Source organism: Talpa europaea (assembly GCF_964194135.1).
Source record: "Talpa europaea genome assembly, chromosome: 10".
NCBI lineage: Eukaryota > Metazoa > Chordata > Mammalia > Eulipotyphla > Talpidae > Talpa > Talpa europaea.
The window spans coordinates 96,212,634-96,228,630 of record NC_140077.1 but is presented as its reverse complement, the minus strand read 5'-3'; the positions used below and the strand labels follow the sequence as shown (position 1 = coordinate 96,228,630).

At 44.2% G+C, this 15,997-nt stretch overlaps 1 protein-coding gene across 1 annotated transcript in view; it reads right to left on the bottom strand.

Moving 5' to 3' along the window:
* Positions 1 to 1,508: 1,508 nt before the first annotated feature.
* DOCK5 (dedicator of cytokinesis 5) overlaps positions 1,509 to 15,997 on the bottom strand; it is a gene marked incomplete at its 3' end in the record, with an annotated part of 171,200 nt that continues 156,711 nt past the window's right edge. Inside the window, exons 41-52 of the mRNA XM_084246201.1 lie at positions 15,276 to 15,417; positions 14,685 to 14,766; positions 13,629 to 13,713; positions 13,110 to 13,196; positions 11,099 to 11,275; positions 9,713 to 9,796; positions 8,936 to 9,073; positions 6,227 to 6,393; positions 4,042 to 4,210; positions 3,264 to 3,402; positions 2,261 to 2,349; positions 1,509 to 1,613 (exon numbers count right to left, since the gene is read on the bottom strand). Of these exons, the coding sequence (XP_084102327.1) occupies positions 1,509 to 1,613; positions 2,261 to 2,349; positions 3,264 to 3,402; positions 4,042 to 4,210; positions 6,227 to 6,393; positions 8,936 to 9,073; positions 9,713 to 9,796; positions 11,099 to 11,275; positions 13,110 to 13,196; positions 13,629 to 13,713; positions 14,685 to 14,766; positions 15,276 to 15,417 (1,464 nt within the window). The remainder of the gene's footprint in view (positions 1,614 to 2,260; positions 2,350 to 3,263; positions 3,403 to 4,041; positions 4,211 to 6,226; positions 6,394 to 8,935; positions 9,074 to 9,712; positions 9,797 to 11,098; positions 11,276 to 13,109; positions 13,197 to 13,628; positions 13,714 to 14,684; positions 14,767 to 15,275; positions 15,418 to 15,997) is intronic.

Sequence of the window (15,997 nt, the reverse complement as noted above, 5' to 3'; positions counted from 1 at the left end):
GGAACATGCACACTAATTTAGGGCGTCTTTTTGGACACATCTCAGAGTTTTGCTTCCCTAACCCTGTGATGAATTAGGATCTCTCCCCACAAAGGGGTGGCGGTGAAGTAGGCACACATAGAGGCCAGAAAGCAGGTCCAGACTCCCGGAGCTGAAAGCACTATCCCTTCTCTCCCGAGAAGGACAGGGGGCTCTGGGCAAGGTTGTGAGAGACCCCTGGTAGGGGGGTGCTCAATCAAGAAGTTTTCTATTTGCTATAAATACCTAAGAGTATAGACATATCTGGGACATTCTCACTGTTGCCCCACCTAGAGGAAGGTAGTAAAGTGTTTGTCAAATTTGCATTCTGGGTCTAAGTGGTAACAGGATAAAGTCTAAATTAGCAAGCTGGGTTATTAGTGAGACTCTAGAGTATGACTTCCTGTGTTTAGACTTAATTACTACTATCTCCAAGGTACAGGGGTTGCTTGTATCTGCTTTAAAGCCTTTCCAGCTCAAAATGCCCTTTAACTTTGTGTGGCTGCTTTGTGTCTGTGTAGATAATATTTGCTCATTTACATCATCCCTTTTGTCTATTGAAAGAAGTACTGGCAATAGTACCATAAACATGTCATCAAATTAACTCCACAGTCAAGATGAATAAATAATCAAAGGGGGATATTGCACTGTATTCTCCAGGGTAAATCAGGCTGCAGATGGGGGCTGCAGAGTCATCCAAATGGGATCTGGAAGAGAAACTGTTGATCCCAGGCTTCTAAGTTCCTTAAATCCAGTGATTTGTGCTCAAAGGAGGCAAAAGGATAAGAAAAGTGTGTGCAAAAGAAAGAGCTTCAGGAGTCCCTATAAGTAGGAGCGACTGTGGTACAGTGAGGGCCATGAGTCAGGAGTGTGACGAGGTCGGACTCCAGGGAGGGGTGGGGTCGGAGGGATGTAGGAGTTCAGGGCTCAGGACAAAGTCCATATTTTTTTCAATAACATTTGAAAGCAGTCACTCTCCAATAAAAAGTTGTTTTCCTCAAAGGAGTCACATTAGAAGGGTCTACTAATTTGAGACCCAAAGTGTATTTGTTATCTGTCTCTTCCAGTACTTATATAGGATTGAGTATGTCTCAGGGACAGCTTTTCAGAAGGAAACAAGAAATTCCTCCAAACACCAATGGGTTGCTCCGCCGCCATCACCAAACTTCTCTGGCACAAAAAGGACCTATGGCCTCCACAATGGAGACTGCAACTTCATAATGGCGAGGAAGGTCTCTCCTTTGAGAAATGCACAGGATGTGGCAAGTTCTGAAATTCCACATGGACCAGACACGTGGTCTGGCATCAGGCACAGATCAAAGAGAAAGATTTCAAAAGAACAAAACCAGTTTTGAGCTGGTGTACCTCATCCCAGGCAGAAAAGGAAGTGAGCAGGGAGCACTGTAGTTGCAGACACTGCCCCCTGGAGGCGAATTCCCCGGCGTTCAGCTCTCCCAGGTGTTTCAAGCCCAGGAGGGAAGACAAGATCCTCACTGGGATCCAGGCTCAGCAGAAAGGATGCCAGATTTCCGAGCTTTTGGAGGGGGTGGGGGTGGGGCTTTGGCGTCTCTTCGGACAGGCAGTGGGGGAGCGATCTGAAGGGGGAGACACAGGAAAGCATTAATGCGTCTTATCTTTCTACCAATTCTGTCTTTCCGCCCACATTTCTCACTTTCTGCTTTAGCTTCTAATTGATCTAAATTTATCTGCACAGTCTTTGCAAAGTGATGAGGGAAATAAGACTGACGTGTCTTCCCTTGTTCTCCTTGAGTTAATCATAAATATACCAACACTGCTGTAGCCTGGCACGTGGGTGCCGGGCACGCAAAGAGCAGACACTCATCAAGTATTTGTTGAATGAATGATGGAAACCCATCAGGGATCTTTACAGAAAAACTCACTCAGAAAAAGTAAATTCTTCCAATGTGAACCAGCACTCACTTCTTAGTTCACCACCCATACCCAGGTAAGGTACAGAGAAGCTTTCCCTTCACCTGCATGAAAAGGTCTACCTGTCCATCTTCTTTCTCATTTACAATTCCCCTATCCTGTTATTCCAGGATAACTGCATGTTGCTGCTATCCTATTCATTCCTGTTATTTCAGGAATGAACCAAGAGTCAATCAGAGTGACAAAGTTCTGGAAAAACCTGCCTACTCAAAAGCTTGGGAAACCCAATGCTGTGTTCCCATGTCATATTCCCATGACAGCTCTGGGCCAGTTGTCAGCCGCTGTCCCCTACCTCTGCGGAGTTCCTCTGGCTGCTTTTGGGGGGAGGGGGAGGGGGGAGAGTAGCAGTCATCAGCTCATCTGTCTGCAAAGATGGGGAGCCTGGAAATGATAAAAAGCAATGAAGGCAGAGAGGAGAATTTATAAGAAATCTCACAGAACCCATTTGCCATCGTAACACCTACACCAACCTGGCCAAATTACAAAGGTCATGTCTGCAGTTTCTGAATGGAAAGGAGCTCTTACCCCTTGTAACAAATGTCCATTCATCAAATGGCTTTACAAGAAGTTCTGAACTAAAAATCTTTTGTGAAGGTTTTCACTATTATAATGAAAATGAGAGTATTTTCTAGAATGAAGCTTTTTTACACTGCTCTCTGGCATTTCTGTCCCAGGTGCTCAGAAAAAGTCCTGTTACGTGACTATTGGTTAATTATAAACAAACTGAATTTGGTCATTTAAAGGGCACAATATCCATTCCCTCCAGGAAGCTACGTGATAATATTTAATTCACGGCTGACCACTGCCTCCCATTTGGCACAAGTGATTTACCCCTCCTTTATGCCTTTGTTTCAAAAGTACTTTGTAATTTCTTCTCAAGCATTGTGTGTCGCTCACTCTCCAAGCCTGACTCTAAGTAGTATATGCAACAGATCTGTTACACGTCCTTATTTTGAACCATTCTCTTTATAAAATACAGGCTATTTACCTAATAGTTCATAAGTTACTTGCTTTTTGTCTGGCCCTTGTCCAGATCCACCTCATTTATAACTTCACAGCTGGACAAAGGTCAGTGAACCCTTCGGATCATGATTTGAACACATTAATGCGTCTTAGCAACCCAAGGGCTTCTGCCAAATTCTAGTCCAATTGTGTACTCCCACCACGCCAACGGAACCAACTTTACAACAGTCTCATATATTTTGTGGCAGATGTGGTTAAAAATTCCCCAGCTTCATCAACACATTCTATTTATTCCTGATGGAATGGAGTGTGAGGGATATAGGAAAACTTACTTAGGGTCCTGGTAGCTTTAGGAGTGAGTGGAGGCGGACTCAGGGGCATTGACTGAGAAGGTGAAGAAGCATGAAATGGTGTCAGCCGGCTGTCCACCAACTGGAGACTCTTTGGCCTTTGTGTTTTTCTGGTCGGGCTCTAGTACAGGGGGAAACGCAACACAACACAATATTCTTATGGTGACAAAGGTTGGCTGCTAGATGGGACCTTGTTAAAAGGCACCATTCCAGGAGCCATTTTGAAGCCTATCACAGAGTGTGCTGGGCCCCAGGGTGGAGACACTAGTAGGCATTATTTTCTCGTTGGCCACACACTTGATTTTGACCACAGTTGGGCTGTGTCATTTAGACTGGAAATCAGCTGCTCTGATTCTCAGGGAAGGGTGGTCTTGCCACACTTAACAACTTGATGTGGTTTATGGAAGAAGTAGGTTTTATTTTTTTATTTTTATTTTTTTAAAGTTAGAAGACGAGAAATGACAACATTTGAACTGACTCATGGAACGCGGTGAGAACGGCAACTCCAAGCATCCACCCACATGTTTATGTTGTAAAGACAAGATCTTGCAGCAATATTGATTTAGAGAGTTGATTTTCTGTGCTGGATTTTCTTAGCCCCCTCTAAGCTCTGACGCCACCACAGGCTGCTGTGTCCTGAGACCAGAGCCAGGCTTCTGTCTCATGACTTGAGGCTATGAAGTGATTGGCAAGGTGCCTGGCTATGAGGGAGGAGGTGGCAAACCTCCAGGGCTTTACTTTTTTTTTTTTTTTTTTTTACCATCAGATCAGGTTCCGGTGCTTTCTCAGCAATGACCTGGGACTTGCTCAGGCCCCAGTCTTTTCTCTTCAACTTGCTGATCCGGTTCTCATTGTCCTCTTTGAGGGGCAGATCTTCTACTCTGGCACCTGATGAGGCCCTGCGCTCCAGAAGTGGCTCCAGAATTGACCTACCAGCCAAGACCAAGGACAAAGCCACAAAACACTGGTCAGCCGGCAGTCAGCATTTACTCCTGAAAAGCCTACTCAACTGAATCTTGACCTATCACTTCCCTCTCAGGGTCTAAGCCTGAAATGCCAACAATCATTTCAACATTTCAAGGCATGTATGTACAGAAATGAGACCATTAAAGTACTGAGAGAAAATATTAGTGAATGTTTATTCTATCCCAGTAAGAGAAGGTCTACTTAAACTTACAGGCAGAGAATTCACATAGTAAAAATAAATAGTTGCTTTATGTACTTAGCACACACTTGGGAGCCAGACAGCCTGTGTTCAAATCCTACATATACTTACTTGTTGGGTGACCCCAGGCAGATAATCTTTTCATCCTCGGTTTCTTTATTTGTCTCCATAAAAACTGACAGTAAAGATTATTCAGCAACATGGGATTTACTTATAGTAAAAAGGTAGAAAAGCCAATCACTAAACTATATCTGTTATAGTTGCAATTATGTAAAGATATCTGTGTCAATGGAAAAGGAAGGATAAATAATTTAAGAAACGCTAGACATTTGATTTCCAGGGAGGGGCCACTTGGACAGGCCATATGGACAGGTAATTGCCATAATAGGGAATTTTAAATTTAGGAATAATCAGCTGTCTTGATGTATATCTAATAATAAAAGAATGACATTAAATCCTCATCATGTATATTAAGTAGTAGGTGAAAAAAATGGCATATGCAATGCTGTTCCACTTCCATACAATGTATGTCTATATACTGATTCATATCATATAATATATAACTAAACTTTAACAGTGTTTATCTCTGAGTGCTGTCGTTACAAGCATTTTGCTCTTTTAAAAGTTTTTAGTACTTTGAAAAGTTCTTACACATACATACACTAATTTTACAATTGGTAAAATATTAACTATTTTACTCTTAAACAGAAATAACACAACTATAAATTCACACCAGAATGGCAAACATCCAAAGATGAACCAGACCTCAACAAGTGACAAGGGTGACAAGGTCTGGGTCACCAGGCACTCTGCACGTTGCTGAAGGGATTGTAAACTGGCACAACTGCTATTCACTGTGGGAGTCACTTTGGGAATAATTTTGAAAAGTGCAACTATATGTCTTTGATAGAGCAACTGCACTCTGGGATTTTCTCCTATTACTATTCTCTTTCTCTCTCTCTCTCGGATTTTCTCATATTACTATTCTCCCTCTCCCTCTCTCCCTCTCTCACACACACACACACACAAACTTATTTGAAAGGTTCCTCACTGACACCATTGTGCGAGTAAAAGATTAAAATCAACCAAGGGCCCCTCCACGGGACCTGCTGAATGTGTCAAGGTGCAGAAGTACCGGAAATTGTGAAATGCTTGATCTTCAAGGTACATAAGTGAGAAAAGCAAGGGGTAGGGAGTATTACATGGTGCTACTCATAGAAAACACTGTAGGTGAGAACACACCTGGAGGCATTGCTTGTGTATGGATACAGAGCTGCCGGGAGCACATTGGGCACCTGAAGGCTGACATCACTTGCCTCTGGAGAGGGGAACTGGTAATTGGGAGTTGGGGACTGAAAGAGGGTTTTTCATACTGCATACTTTGAACCTTCTAGTTTTATGTCATGTGATTACATTACCTATTCAAAATTACAGAAGTCTTTAAAATTGAGATTAAAAAAATCAAGCAATAATTATAAATTAACACAGAATATTGAACTGATATGTGATAGGGTGGGTGACAGGATGTGTGTTATGGGTGAGGTTTTTTTTTCATTTATCCTAATTGTTGTCATCATTATGTAAGTAAAAATATTCCTCATGACGAAGATTCATGAGAATGAACGAAACAAAAGATTCATGAGAATAAGCCACCTACCCTGAATTCTTTCCCTGAAGGCAAAGATGTATCACACTGGCCATATGCCACTGCAGTGGCCAAAAGCAAACCTCAGTTAGAGGTCATCTCACCCCTCCTGAAGGCTGAAGGTCAAACTCTTACCCATCAGACCCAGGTCTGGAAGGAGCATTATCTGATGAGTTTGAGGAAGTGGAAACCACAGAGGAAGTCACCGAGGTGATGGACAATCTTCGCAGAGTAGACGACATGATGTAGGGCAGCACCATAGACCCCGCGCGGCTTTGCTTCCTCTCAGTCAAGTTGGGGGGCTGAAGAAGACACGATCCTGCTGCTCAGCCCAGAAGAACTGGTGCAGCGCCCATCCCCGCTGTCTGTGGCAAAGGCACCTCATCCCGATTGGTCTGTGCCTGTACTGCCTCGGTGGCTAAATACCATAGAGACCTATTTTCTCAGTTATAAATACAACTTCAGTTAAACCTACTTTGTTTCTAAGATTAAGGAAAAATGCATCATCAGTTACTCTCAGACATATGAAAGAGGACAAAGATATGCATTATTTATCAATAAAATAGGAAAAACCTTTGCTTCTCCAGTTTAGCTTCTTTCGGTCATGTAAAAAATGGAATATTGGCCTAAGAGAAGAATTTTAGAGTGAAGTTACAGATCTGAAACTCAATCTGATGAATCTTAGGGAATAAAGGAGCATTGATCTCTCTTAAAAGATGGCACCAGAAGAAATGATTATCTTCACATGCCATCCTATCAGATTTACATGCTAAGATTGGCCTCATTTTACTAACAGCTAAACTCATTGGGTCAAAGTTAGAGTCTTTGTGATGGAGTCAAATGTTCCTAGAAGAAAAGCCTTTATTGGCAGTAAGGCAGGAGGCGAATTCTTAGGAAGACATGAAGAAACTCTCAGGCAAATGAAAAAGATAATCAACAAGATACTCTGGGAAAAACGGGGAGTGGAGATGGAAGTATGGGGTAGGGAGAAGAGTACAGAAAAGTAGTTCAGAGCTCGGAACTGAGGAAAGAGAATTTGAGCATCAGGGAATGAAACATTAGGACATTTAAAGAGAGCAAGGTGAAGGAGCAGATAAATAAAGCTGGAAACAAGCCTACAACCAACTTTTGGAGAGAAGAGGTTGGTACATACACTCCTCCACCCAACTTCTCAAGAGGAAAAAAAAATTGTAACTGTGAAAAATGGTGTTAGAACTGTCAAAAAAAAATCATGAAATCAGCAATATGCATTGCAAGTGGATCTAACAAGTCTTTCTCTCCTTCAAAGGTGTGAAAAGAGTAAAGTTTTCATCAAAATAAAAAAATAGAAGATTTAGAAAAATTTTAGAATTGGGTTTCTTACAGTAAATTACTTTTTTTTAAGTCATTTTCCACCCCAAGGTAGGGGGTGGGGGAGAAGAATTGGGTTAGACAGGACAAATACCAGTGTCTGGGATTAGAAAGCACCCTCTTCTGGCAGGTGGTTGGTTCTCACAGTGTGGACCCCAGACCCTGGCATCAGTTCCACTGGGGAGCACACTAGAAATTCAAATTCTTGAGCCCCACCCCAAACCTAATGAATCAAGTGTTCTGGGAAGGTGGCCTGGCAACCTGTCTTGTCACAAGCCTTCCAGGTGGTTCTGAAGGTGGGTCAAGTTTGAGAACCCCTATCTAGCAAATGGCAGTTGAAGGTCGATGTTGACTAGTTTTCTCCTACCTGCCCCCATATTGGCATGCCAAGCCCACGCTACCATGACTCATTTGGCATCTGCAAAATGAGTCAATAGCACTAAAGGTAAAGAAATTAGAAAAAGCCCACCAGTGTTATTTATTTTTTTTAATATATTTTTTACATCATGGTTCATTTTTTTTTAAGATTTATTTATTTATACAAGCACTGGGGTACAGACAGAAGCATGGGAGGGTGAGAGAAATCGCCAGAGCCAGAGCGGAGAGCAGAACAGGCAGAAGGACCGAAGTACACTGCTGAGGGGAGCAGCGGGCGGCAGGAGAGGTCTGCGCGCCATGTGGGACCCTATACCGGCAGCCGGGGTATTGAAACGGCGCTGCAGAGGCTGTGGGCAGCTTCACAACCCAGCGCTCAACCACTGCACCACCGGGGAGGCCCACATCATGGTTCATTTTTTTTTTTTTAATAGAGGCATGTTTTATTTATTTGTTTGTTTGTTTGTTTTTGTTTATGCATGCAATGGGTACAGTCAGAAGCGCGGGAGGGTGAGAGAATTCACCAGAGCCAGAGCGGGGAGCAGAGCAGGCAGAAGGACTGAAGTACACTGCTGAGGGGAGCAGCGGGCAGCAGGAGAGGTCTGCGCGCCATGTGGGACCCTCCTTCGTTGGCCGGGGAGCAGCTGGGGATCGAACCGGCACCGCAGAGGCCGCGGGCAGCTTCGCAACCCAGCGCTCAACCGCTGCGCCACCGGGGAGGCCCTCATGGTTCATTTTTAAACAACATTTGCTACCCCCACCACCTCCAGGTGTAGATTCCATAGAATTTCCTTCACCCGTGCACCATCACCAAAGTCCCCTGTGGCTCTCCCTCTTATCCCTCTCCCTCCTCCTCCCCTTTAGCATGTCTCTGGTTTATAAGAAGATGATAGAATATTATTCAGCAATTAAAAAAGATAAACTCATGCCATTTGCAGCAACGTGGATGGAGCTAGAAGGAATTATGCTCAGTGAAATAAGAAGGAAAAAGAAAAATATTGGATGTTTTCACTTATAGGAGGAATATAGGGGAACCAAATAAGATGTCAGGGGAAAAAATAATAACAATACAAAACACAACACGACAAAACAAAAACAAAAAGACATTTCTGTGCCTACCAGTGTTATAACCCCATAGAGCTTTTCAACTTTCTCCTTGAGTTCCCGGAAGCAGGAAGATAACCGGTCATGCAGCGGCTTCAGCTGCTCCGTCAGCTTCTCTCCGTGGATGCGGATTCCCTCTGATAGCAAAGGCATCTTAGAAAGGGACATGAGATGAATGAAATATGATTTAGGAAGAGTGGTCATCAGATTTGGGGGTTGTGAAAGGAGGAGCAGATAAAGTGGCAGGCCCAGGCTTTGAAATGCTGCTCCTCCATGTCGGGCTTGGGAGATGGAGGCCCTCAGGTCAGGGATGCAGAGAATCTACACACCAAGGTCACAAGCAGGCCCCAGACAGGGAAGGCCAACAGATTAGACAAATCCCCCTGAGCTGAAGGCCACTTCTATGGAGGAGCAATGGATGGTTTCAGCATCAGACTGAACTCCTGGCTGCACTTTCTCCCACTGTTCACAAGAGCGAGGGAGGAAAGCTGAGGCCAAGGAGCCAACATTTCTCAGCAGAAGGCACAGGCTGGGAAACCAACTGGGGAATCTGGATGGCACCTCTCAACAGCATGCACTCTAAAGAGGTGCCTTCCTAGGTCTCCAGGCCAAACAAATAAATATAGGTGGTGTTTCCTTATGGCATTAAAAAAAAGTAGGCCTAAAAGTGGGCTTGTACATTATACCCTCGGGCAGCTTCGCAACCCAGCGCTCAACCACTGCGCCACTGGTGTCCTGCACTGTGGCCACTACCAAGGAGCCCTGTCTGCCCCACACCTGCCCGAGGCATACCTGTAATGCAATCAGTTGCTTGAGCAGCTCAATCTTCTCCTGATCTTCAGGATGCTCCTGCAAGTACTTTTCTGTGAAAAAAGCCTGAAAGCAGAAGACATGCGAGTGAGAATTAGCACACGCTCCTTTTTCTCAGATGCAAAGGCTGGGGCCCAGACAGGTTGAGCATCTGGTCCAAGAACACAGAGTGGTCAGTGGAAGGCAGGCTTCAGAGAGGTGATCCCCTGGTCTTGCTAGGATATTGTATGTGACGGAAGCATGAGTCAGCCCACTGATGCCCAGTCGCCTTCTCATTTGTCTCCTTCCCACTCCCCAGGCTAGCCCACAGGGGTGTAATTGTCAAATTTACTTATATTCAAGATGACCCCGAAATTATTTGGTCATAAAGATATACCTAATAATTAAAAATCCTGTCTCTATTAATTATACTTAACTGAATTCTTCTTACTGAATGCACAACCCCCTTTTAAGATGGTGCCACATCCAAACCCTATGTGATGGATTCACATGCCCTGAGCACTCCTGGCATGTTTTTCCAGAAAAATGGACAGCAAGACTCAGTTGAACTCATTTAAGTGTAGTAACAGTTAAATTTGGAATCTGTCCATACAACCATGGCACACCTTGTCAAGTGGGGGCTGCTAGAAGCTAACTCTGATGGAACGTGGCTCTGCCTTTCCCAAACATTGCCTGATTCTGGAGCACCCTCAGGTCTGGAGTCCACTTGTAAGCTTTCCACCTCCCAGGGGAGAAAGGGAGTGGGAAAGGCAGTAGTGGGGTGTCAACCTCAGGTTTACCAGGTCGACCATTCAATTATATTGGGGTAACTCTTTAGCAGACAGTGGTTGGGTGATTGAGGGTCTCTAGGAGTTGAGCTTTTCATTCATCTCATCTCCCCATTCAAAAAAGGGAAAATGGGGCCTCCCCGGTGGCGCAGCGGTTGAGCGCTGGGTTGCGAAGCTGCCCGCGGCCTCTGCGGCACCGGTTCGATCCCCGGCTGCTCCCAGGCCACCGGAGGAGGATCCCACATGGTGCGCAGACCTCTCCTGCCACCCGCTGCTCCCCTCAGCAGTGTACCTCGGTCCTTCTGCCTGCTCTGCTCCCCACTCTGGCTCTGGTGAATTCTCTCACCCTCCCGCGCTTCTGACTGTACCCAGTGCATGTATGAACAGAACAAACAAATAAAATAAATAATAAATAAAAAAAAAAAATGCCTCTATAAAAAAAAAAAAATCTTTAAAAAAAAAAAAAAAAAACAAAAAAGGGAAAATGAAAATCTCTCAGAGAAGGTGTGATAGACAAATTCACCAGCTGCACCATCCTCTGTGGGAGGTACTGAGACTCACGGGGGCTTAGAGTCTGGGAGGGATGCCAGCCTGCACCCACCTTTTCATAGTTGGAAAAACCTCCCATAACAGCAGGGTCAACAATGCCGCTGAGCAGCATGGAGAGGGTATGCACGGGGAGGGAGCGGTCCCAGGTATGCTGCTGCACGCAGTTGCTGATCCTCTCATTGGTAAGCTCCATGGTCTCTATGGCGTTCTCCAGAGGACTGATTTCCTCCTGCGACAGAGCAGGCAGGGCACTTAGTTGGCCCCCCAGCAAAGAATGAAAGGCGCCTGTGTATTCCCCTCCAAAGTTATAAAACACCCACCAGCCTACAGAGTGATTGTGCTTGTCAGGATTACTTTCAAGGACACCACACTTATGTGAACTGATGTTGGTAAATTGCAAAATAAGCTATTGAAAGTCTCCAGAGAGAGTACAACGATGACTTAAAAACTGGACTTATAGTACTAATTATTGCTTGGGGCAAAGTCTCTCTAAAAATATTGAGAGAAAAAAATGGAGCCAGAATGATGGTTTCTTGTGCAAAACTTCCTAGGTTGATTTTGAGAAGCTCAGTAACAATAGAATAACAAGTATCTAATTGGAAATATTTTTGCACCAGGAAAAACATTCATTGGTGAGAGGCTGATGCTTCTTCCCTGAGAAGAAGAAAGTGATTCTAAAAGTAATACAGTCAGAGGATACACAAGTGACTTCAGTATAGGTCCCGTGCTTAACAGAAGTAAGAAATAATAGGATGGATTGTAATAGGCTGAATTTTGGATGAAAATGAAGTGAGATGCAATATGGAGTTAGTGAGATGTGTCCTTCTATGGAAATATTTCAAAACAGGTTTCAAGAAACCCCACGACCTCTTCATTTTACCTATTATAGCCAGCATGACATTTCAAGTTTCATCTATAAGTGCTGGTTTGAAAATCTCATTTATACTTGACTTGAAGAATAATAACTTATCATGGCTGATGTGGAACACGTGGAACTGCAATTCAGACTTGTTCATGACATATTCCTGAACAGCTGTTTTATCAGAGTACTGTGGTGTGCACCAAGGTTTCAAACATGATGGACCTATAAATCATGGTTGGGACAGGCTTATGATTTTAGTGGGGTCTCAAGACATGAGGATATGGCAGGTAATGCCTTAGAATTAAGCCTAAGTTATCAAGGGCCATAAAGAAAAGGCATCAAATCCAGCTTGTGAATTTCAGGAGTGATTTCCTGGGGAAGCTGGTGCCTAAAATGAATCTGGACAGGAGGTAATCTGTGTGGTGATATGAGGACATTTTAGGCAGAAAAAAATGAACAGTGTCAAGGACAGCTGAAATAGCAAGGAATGAACATTTTAGTTCCAGTAGATACCACAGAAGATAAGGTAGAAGGGCTGGGTCACAAGGACCCTGTAGTGTCTGCAAAAGAACATGGGACCCTAGGCATGGGTCTGAGGAAGGGTTTTAAGCACAGAGATAACTGTGATCAGGTCTGCCCCCACAGAGTTCACACCCTGAGGAAGTGAGGGAAGGGAGCCTGAGGAAGACAAGGCAGGAAGGCCAATCGGGAGCCTTGGGGTTGAACAAGGTACTAGGAAGACGAGAAAAGTAAGATGGCTGGAAATGAAGAAGAGATTTTAGTAAGTGTTAAAATGGTAAATTGGGTAGCTTTTGGGTGATGAAGATGGAAGAGTCCAGGGTGACTGGTGATGTGATTAGCTGAGAATAAAAGAAAAGGAAAGATTCTGGGAGAGAAGAATCTGAATGACGGAAACCTCAAAGGAGGCATCCCAAAAATGTGTCTGGGCGCTGGCAGGCCCCATGGGAGACAATACTCATTGGGTCATCAAAGAGTCATTCACTGTGAGGAACCTTTAGCGCTGGTGTTGTCACATCAGTGTTACAAGGAGTTCTAGCACACAAGTGTGTCTTTATTTCTCTTTTGGAAAATGAAGTTGGCCCGAGGAGGCTGGCCAGCTAGTAGGGGGATTTTTAACAAAGGCTGTTATTATATTTGGCCACAGATTTTTTTTTTTCAGTTCCAATTTCAAATGACTCACTGTTGAAATCTGTTTGACTTCAAACCACTTGAGGATCCCAGGAAAGGTGTATGCAGTTGTATATGTGGTCCTTTCGATCCACATGGTCTGGCAGAGGAAAGACAGAAAATGCTGGTCAGTTTTCAGGTAAAACAGCAAAATCCCTGGTACAGCAGAGCTTTCATTCTCAAATGACTCCTTAGGGAACAGACTCTATTTTCTCAAAAGATGTAAGGATTCTGGATGCTACAAGGGATCATCTACTTGGGCCCTTTCACCCTCTAGGTAGAAACGTGAAGAGCGGAGAGATGAGCCTAGTTCAGGTGATATCACATTGGCAGCAGGCTAGGGGTATTGTTTAGTTTCCAGACTCCCAATCTAGAGTTTTCCACTGAAATCACAGTGTGCCATCCCAGTAGTCAGCATGTAATCTCTCTCCCAGGGTTGTCAGCTTTCTGCTCTTTTCTGCAGTGAGGCAAAAGGCCTCCAGTCTGGATGTCAATTTCATGTTGTTTTACAGGACACAAGGGGAGGACTCACAGCAAATTCGTTGTCTGGGTCCTTTTCTCCTTTCCGGAACGGCCGAGAGTAGCTGAACTGCTGTACTTCATTGGCTCTGTAGTAACTGGGAAAGATACAGCCACGTGCTATAGTTTCTTTTGGAACAGGCACTCCGTGATACGACTTCAACAAAACCTGTACTACACAGTCTGAGTCAGATTCACTGAGCTATGTCAAAACTGACAGTCTCCTCAACAAGGTCGCTGGAGGCTGTGTGCAATCTGACTTCATGACATGTTAATTTAATTTTGTTATTTCACAGCTCACAATTTAAACAGGTATAATATTTATGTCCATATTTATGATCTCACTTGTATAGTTTTATAACAGTTCTGTCAATCCTAGTAACACCACAGCAGCTTCTCAGGAGAAGGAATTAGGGCTTCTGCTGGGGAACCCGGCAGGCACGGAGAGCTCAGCCCTAGGCAGTGAATGCTTCTGAGTGAAAATAAGAGCCAGAGGTCCAAAATCTAAGTGTGAGATTCCTGACTTCCCGCCCTCTGCCCAAAACCCTCAAACTCTTCGGAGTACCAACAAGCGCTTATGCTAAAAATGGAATGGACAATTATTATGGTCTGAACGTTTGTGTCCACTCAGAAATTCATCTGTTGAAACGTTAATGCCCAGTGTGATGGTCTTAGGAGCTGGGGCCTTTAAGAGGTGAAGACAGTGGAGCCCTCATGAATGGAATTTGTGTTCTTATAAAAAAGACACACCAGAGGGCTCCCTTGCCCCTTCCACAATATAAGGTCACAATGAAAAGGTGGCTGTCTATGAACCAGGAAGCTGCCTTCCAGACACTGGATCTGCTGGTTATCTTGATCTGGGACTTCCAGCTTCCAGAACTGTGAGAATAAATGTCTGTTGTTTGTAAGTCATTAGTCTGTGGTGTTTTGGTAGAGCAGTCCCAGTGGACTGAGACAACTGAAGGTCTTCCAAATGAGAATGCATCTAAGGCTTTGGTTTTGATGTAGTTTTCAATAAAGCGAGAGTGAAAAATGTTTTTAAAAAGTCAAAATAAAAAGGCCCACTTACTTTAAGATCTGCTCTGGAACTGGTTTATCTTTGTAGTTGGGTGGCAGGCTCATGACTGGCTTCACTGTGAAACACTGCATATCTGAGTCACTGGTTAAGGAGGAGAAAGGGCTAAGCCTTGAAGCTGTCACAGGCAGATGTCTGTTCCTCCTGCTTTGTACACGGAGATGGAACTGGGGTCAATCATTCCTTTCTACTAAATGCCAGAACCACAATGAAAATGGAATTTCCCTCTGTATCACCAAGACGCATTATTTAAAAATTAACCCAAAGGTATTTTTTGGTCAGAAAGCTGGCAAACAACCTGGCCACAGATATCCATGAAACATCAGGATGACTAGATATGGGTGATTAGAATCTGTCTGAAATAATTTCTTTGGGTCAAGCATCCCCTTGAAATAGCCACACTCCAAAGCCAGCAGTAGGAAGTGTATCTTTGGGTATTGTTTGCTTCTCCAGGACCACAGCGGGTTACTGCACCAGGGATGCTGATAGTCACCTCCAACAAACACAACTGCCAGAGAAGCTGGGCACGCCACAGACTGACCAGGCTAAGGAGCATCTAGGTCACACTCCCTTTGGCAAGGATACACTGCTTTGGGGATGTCTTGATTTCCTCTCCTGGGGGCGTGGTGCTGGTCATCTTCTCTGCATTGGGGAACTGGGTCAGCAACCTCAGGCTGAAGTCTTCTCGCCTCTCATACTCCTTCCCCCGATAGATGAAGATTTTATTCTGCAGGTCAGAGATGGCAAGACAAATAATTACAAATAAAGAGTGAAGATTCTGATGCTGGGCAAGTCACTTATTCCCTAGTCAAAGGGCAATCCATAGTCAAGTTCTCCCTGAATACCTACTATGTGCCCCACAGCAACTATTACTACTGACAAGAGCTCACTTTTTTTTTGCAGAGTTAAGCCATGAGCATGAAAAACAACTTCGAGTGGCTCTTCTCATAGTGCGGCCCACACCCCAGTGTGCCAACTGCAGGGCTACACACCGTCTACACTGATCCTCAAGAAAATATACAGCTTGTGTTCTAATGGAGATCCGTGACCTCACCGGGTATGCTGTTAATTTAGCTGCCTTTTTCAGAGCAAAACACTCTGAATGAGGGAAGGAGGAACATTCATTTACATTCAGGTACAAGTTTCTCATCTCATCATGATCCAGTAACAGCACTTTGAAGTGCTGCCTTTGAGAACATGAAAATAGAAGACAGCAAAGGGACAGGTAAGAGGCCAGGAAGAATCCCCAACAGTCCCTTGGCCAGTCTTAAAACACAAGAAGAACAGCAACATCAATACCTCATAGA